Source organism: Trachymyrmex septentrionalis, unplaced genomic scaffold, assembly GCF_001594115.1.
Source record: "Trachymyrmex septentrionalis isolate Tsep2-gDNA-1 unplaced genomic scaffold, Tsep1.0 scaffold220, whole genome shotgun sequence".
In the NCBI taxonomy this organism is placed as follows: domain Eukaryota; kingdom Metazoa; phylum Arthropoda; class Insecta; order Hymenoptera; family Formicidae; genus Trachymyrmex; species Trachymyrmex septentrionalis.
In genome coordinates, this window is record NW_017305376.1 from 145,278 (window position 1) to 151,755 (window position 6,478).

The window sequence follows — 6,478 nt, forward strand, 5'->3', positions numbered from 1 at the left end:
TATATATATATATATATATATACATACACACACACACATTTTCTATGTATATGTGTATACAATATACATGTATAAAACTTGTCTTTTCTAAACAATTATACTTATACATATAATTAAATAAGAAAGACAGCAATGTATAATCTTTAATTCTTAATTTAATACACTTTCTATTTGATTTTTTAATGTGATTTATGTGATTAAAATTACCTCGAAAAACGTGCTTTTGGCTCACGTTGCTATCGCATTCACTTTCATCAGATAAGTCGGCCTCGAGCTCTCGCTTGGATACTCTCGAACGTTTCGTTTTGCAATTGAATAATACAGACGAATCGTTCCTTCTCTGCAAGAAATCCTGTCCGGATGAATGATCCTCAAACTCCTCATCGTCTTCGTATGTGCGCTTTCGTTGTCGCTATCATCATTATAAATATTAAAATTATATTTTATATGTTTTATTTAATCAAATAGCAATAATTTTTACGATATAATACAAGAAAAAAATTGTAACAATTATTCTCATTGTTGCTTTATCAAAAAATAATATATCATTTATTATATAATATAATAAATCATTTATAAGGCTTTTTAGGTTTTCATGAGTATTATCTTCAAAGATACCAGAAGATTTACGAGTTATCATTATGTTCTCACTACCTGTATCAGCTCCTCGCTCTGATGAAGTAAACGATAAAATTCACGAAACTTTGGCATTAGCAATGGATGAGAACATGGCAATAAGCCGCAAACCGTCTGGTATATATCATTTATTTTATTCAATTATATTATATTTATTTATAATTTTCACAATAACAAGATATTAATTACTAAAAATTATTGAAAATTACATACGCAATATTTGTTATATATATGTAGTACTGAGAAATATATGTTGATATAATCAATTTCTTCAATTACTGCGAATTTAGGCTCTTAATTGCCGGTTTTTTTCATTTATTGTTTAATTGTTGAAAATTGATTTTCAACAATTTTTTACTCAAATACTATCAACTTTACATAAAAACTGCAAGAGACAAAAATTATTTATTTTCGTCTCATAGAGCTCTATGAATTTTTTCAAAATTTTTTATTGATTTTTTAATACTGTATTTTGTTATTTTTATCAACATGAGAAAATACATACTAAACATTTTTTTTAAATGCTTAAAAAAATCTTAAAAAATTCTTATAATTCTATGAAAACAAAATAAACAATTTTTGTTTCTTGCAGTTTTTTTGTAAAATTGATAGTATTTGAATAAAAATGATTGAAGATCGATTTTCGGCAATTTTTAGCAATTAATATCTTGTTAACTATTATGAAAATTGCAAAATAGTACAGGACTTTTCGACTTAGTTTAGTTCGCTCTATCTGCGCACAAAATATTTGGTGGTTATTTCAGGACACCGTATATATGCATATATCAGTATATGAATATTCTTATTCTTAGGAAATATAAAAACAAAGGTAGTCGAATAAACATAAATACATTTAAATTAGAAATCCTCTAATCAGAATTTGGTCATGAGATAACAATCTACGATTTGATATTTTTCATTAAATCGCATTATAATCAGAACAAGATGGCACATTTTTTTCTTTCTCGCATTACTGCAAAATAAGATAATCATATCTTTTTTTATTTGCATGATTTAGACGAAAAATGTCGGAATCGTTGTCGTGGCTAGATTATGTTATATATATATATATTTTATATATATATATATTAGGTGTAATAAAAAGTCATCGCGTTTTTTTAAAAGACATCTATCAGTAAAAACCGCAATTACTTTCTTACCAACAATATAAATATATCTTGATAGAGTAAAGTTTCAGCTTTAAAAATCTCTTTTTTAAATTATACGATACGACAATTTTTAATGGAGTTATGAGCAATTAAAGTCAAAATAATTCTTTTATTTAATCCGCGATAACTCAGTAATCAAAAGTCGTAGGAATATTAAAAAAAAAACGATTTTGTAGGGAAAGTATCAAGCTTTCACGATATGTAATCGAAAATTTTCTCAAATTCGTTTTGGACACGTTACAAATCCACAAAGTGAGAAGAAAATTTTTCGTCTTTTTCAGCTCGTAGTTTTTGGTATGTAAAAATTATCAAACTCATATAAACTTAAAAAATGTGATAAGCTTTTAAAAGTAGAGATTTCAAGCTTTAAAACCCTTTTTTTAAATTTGAATTTCATTCATTATTGACGAAGATATTGTATATACAACTTTGAGTTAAAAAATACGCGATGACTTTTTACTACACCTAATATATATATATATATATATATATTATATTGAATGTATTGTCAAAGTAGTTCAAACTATTCGAATAACGATAACTCTAATTGACGCACCTTTCGATTCTGGGCAGCATTGGTTCGTCTAATGTATGGCGAACGTCGAGATTTCCTTTTTACTTTAGTATTACGATGTCTACTATTTCGTCGCCGAGTAATTTTTTTCCTGTATTTATAGATGTTAAACACAATCAGTAATTTTAATTTCTTCGTCTTTTTTCCGAGCCAGCATTTTATAATTATGTTAAACTTCTTATATAATAGTCTATCATCCATTCATAACAGATTGTAGACGTTATTTATTATAATAAATTTTAATAGATCTTACTTATGAAATTTAAACATAAGTGTAATATATAAAAATTACACTGTCCAACGCGGATTTTAGACTACGAATAGAATCAAGTGATTTTTATAAATTTTTTGTAGAAAACGAATTCGTAAATGAAATTCTATTACGCAAAGTTTTCGAAAAACGTAAATTTAAAAGGTGCTAAAAATGGCATTTTGGGCTAAAATATTCTTTGAGCTAAAATATTTAAAAAATGTAACGTGATAGAGTAATTTTGATTATAAATTTGTTTTCAATGATAAAATATCTATAAGAATCATTTACTTTATTGACTGCTTTATACAAAAAAGCTATAGTTTCAATAAAGAGGAAGAAAATTAAATCCATATTTATAAATATAACACTTTAAGGACTGCTTATGTAATTTGAATAATTATCTGTTATTTTCTATTTTTTTATAACAAATGAGAGGTAGAAAAATAATGCAATGAGCTACTTATATGCATTTTTTCCACAGAATCCAATAGTGCTACTATTTTCATTCAAAAAAATGTTTTGTTAATTGTTTAAACGATAATTGTTTGAACAAATTGTATATAATAATTGTGATTTTAGATTTATAATGTGTGTGAGAGAGAGAGAGAGAGAGAGAGAGAGAGAGGGAGGGAGGAAGGGAGGGAGGAAGGGAGGGAGGGAAGGAGGGAGAGAGAGGGAGGGGGGAGGGGGAGAGAGAGAGAAAGAGAGAGAGCCTTGACAAACTATTATATGTAGGTGATTATTGAAATTGTATAAGCAATCCTCAAAGAAATATTTATCTATGGATTTTAATTCTCTTCATCTTTGTGTAACTGTTGTTTCTTGTATAAAGTCGCCAATAAAGTAGGTGACACTTATAGATTTTTTGTTGCTGAAAACGAATCTATAAATAAAATTGCTCCATCACGTAATGTTTTTAAGTATTTCAGCTTAAAAAGCACAAAAATGTCATTTTTGGTATTAATTTTCTCAAAAACTTGACGTAATAGAGCAATTTTATTTATGGATTCATTTTCAACGATCAAAACTATATAAAAATCACTTGGTCTTGTTCTAGAAAAAAAGTTTCAGTTCTTACATAATAATGGCACAAACGCGTGCGGGACCGTAACAAAAAGGAGAAAAGGAATGCCCAAAATTGACAAACGATTAAAAAAGGGGGAGGCAGCATTTAGATCATCCGATAACTTATTAGTCTTAAAATGGATGGATAAGAAAGAAGTGTATATGCTTTCTACAATGCATACAGCAGAATTTATAACGGTAATCAGGCACGGAGGAGAAAGAGTTATCCAGAAACCTGTATGCGTGTTAGACTACAACAATTCAATGGGTGCAGTGGATAAAGCTGATATGGTCATAAGCACTGTGAACTCGACACGGAAATCTTTGAAATGGTACCGGAAATTTTTCTTTCATTTGGTGGACATTTGCGTCTGGAACGCTTATTGTCTGTACAAGCATAAGATGAAACGACCGATATCTATGGCAAGATTTCAATTGCAATTAATTAGGGAAATACTGGGAAAGTACCATCAAAGTATAAGTCATCAACATCTAACGGGGAATAATCATCCACTGAGATTAACAGAACGACATTTTCCGTCGGTTTATAAATCGGTAGGAAAAAAACCAAGAAGAAGGTGTGTCGTTTGCCATGCGAACAACAAAAGACGCGAAACTGTGTATGAATGTAAAAACTGTAATGTGGGATTGTGTGTCGACCCTTGCTTCAAAATTTATCACTGTGAATTAAATTATTGAGAATTTTAATTTGTTATTAGAAAGTGTTTGTTGTTTGTTATTGTAAAGTGTAATTTTTAATTTTAAAATATATTTTTATTGATAATAATTGCAAAATCTCCAAATATGTTGTTGTATAACACTTAAAGAATCGTACGATCCGGATAATGACGAGGCTGCATCGAAAGATGTAAGTCCGAACACCAGTTTACCTAAGCGCAACATGCACACTTTCCGGCGCAGTGCTCCGTTCAGTACCGCTACTCCGGCGGCACGGTGGCCCGTTCAGCGGTGTCACTCTGACGGAGCACACTGCCGTAGCGAAAGGGTTAAATTTGTCAAAAAGTGTTATCTTTGAAATGTGAAACTTTAAATTAGTCGAAAAAGGAAAGTCACACGCTCCGCGTGTAAAAAAATTTCAGCGTACTTGCGCTCTTGTGTTTGAGAAGATTCAACATCACTAATCGGTATTTCTATATCGGATTTTGATTTTTTTTGTTCGTTTATCTGATTGTTAGCTGGTTCCTTATTAGCAGGTAGTCCTTCCTTAGCAGAGTTAGAGACAGAATTAGGATTTAAAGTAGCCAGTACTTTATAACGACCACTCCTATGCCGTAGAAGTCCAGCATTTACTGCATGCTTTAAAGCTCGATGTACCTATGTTATAGAAACATTTAAATTAAGTTTAATTATTGATCATAATAGAAATTGTCTTTCTCTTTTTCTATTTTAAAAAATAATCTATGATAAAGATTTTTTAAATGTTTATAACATAAATAAAATTGGGGAAAGAACAAAACAAAATTTTAAAAAGATTATAAACGTTTTATCTAAAGTTCAACTTCTTAAAATAAATTTATATTGCAAAAATTTAAACAGATACAAAAAATATATTTTCACTTCTAGAAAATTGGAATTCTGAGAAGCATTTCACACACGAATTACTGTGATAAATAAACACAAATTATTAAAGAAAAATATTTAAAATGTAATGTTCGTAGGCGCATACATAATAACTTTTAAGATAAATATTTTTGTATGTTACCTGTAGTGTCAAATTTTTTGACGATACGTTGCTATGTCGGATAAAACTGAGAACTTCGCGAGCTGATGAACCTTTGGTGTCACCAAGATTTGCTACTGCATCTAGCACGCGAGCCATAAGTCGCGGATTTGATGGTCGAACCATTTTCGCGATTCACAATTTACTTGATTGCTGCTTGATTATTCTTGTAAATGTCTAATCATTAAATTTTAAATTATCGTATTACAAATTTAACTTATTATTATCCTATTATTATAATAATAGAATAAATTTCAAATTATCCTATTATTATCCTATATAAAGAATAAATAGTATAGTATCGAATACTAAACATTCAATGGAATTCACGAGTGTCTGTTTAAAATAATTACTATGTTTTTATATTTTTAGCGTTTTCCAATTATGTGACACAATACTTATATTTTTAAAGAATAAAAGAAAATTATTTACAATAGATCTTTTTGAATTCATATTGCGAATTGCAGGACTAACTCGAATTTTTTAATGCTACTTTAAATTCATACTTTAGATTCATATGTACATGCATTATTACCTGACAAACTCTCGGAGTAAAAAGATATTCAATTACTTTTCTTAATGTGATAAACGGTTTTGATAAACCCGTCGTAAATACGGGCCGTCTTTGAGAGTACCACGAATTTCATTGAGGCATGTCGTTGTTGCATCGAAGTTGTCACCGAGACATTCGTTGTCTCTAAATGATATTCTTCGTTTGTTTGACAACGCTTCTTTTTTCTTTTACTCAAGGGCGTATTCAGATTTCCACTCAGGTGCTCGCCGGAATCATATCCTATATTTAATGTTCGGTAAATAACAAGGATAGAGTAATACCTGTGTGGCACTTGAGTGGGAATCTGAACATAGTCCAAGCTGTTATACATATTATTCTGAATTCGATAAACACTGGATAGAATGGATATGGATGCCTTCGATTTACAAAACCGAACACAGCTTTAGAATAGCAAAACATTTTAATCTATATACAATAATAAATTGTACATACATACACTCGGTTATATAATCTTCGAAGAATGCAA

At 29.4% G+C, this 6,478-nt stretch overlaps 1 protein-coding gene across 2 annotated transcripts in view; it reads right to left on the reverse strand.

Moving 5' to 3' along the window:
* The window catches only part of LOC108748458 (serine/threonine-protein kinase PRP4 homolog), an 8,757-nt gene extending 2,609 nt beyond the window's left edge, over positions 1-6,148 (reverse strand). The window contains exons 1-5 of one of the 2 annotated variants that reach the window (XM_018486644.1): positions 6,010-6,148; positions 5,421-5,615; positions 4,803-5,032; positions 2,362-2,470; positions 208-412 (exon numbers count right to left, since the gene is read on the reverse strand). In XM_018486644.1, coding sequence (XP_018342146.1) covers positions 208-412; positions 2,362-2,470; positions 4,803-5,032; positions 5,421-5,564 — 688 coding nt within the window. In that variant the 5' untranslated portion in view covers positions 5,565-5,615; positions 6,010-6,148. Of the gene's footprint in view, positions 1-207; positions 413-2,361; positions 2,471-4,802; positions 5,033-5,420; positions 5,616-5,973 lie in introns of both variants that reach the window. The other variant, XM_018486643.1, reaches the window with a different exon arrangement.
* Between the last annotated feature and the right edge of the window lie 330 nt (positions 6,149-6,478).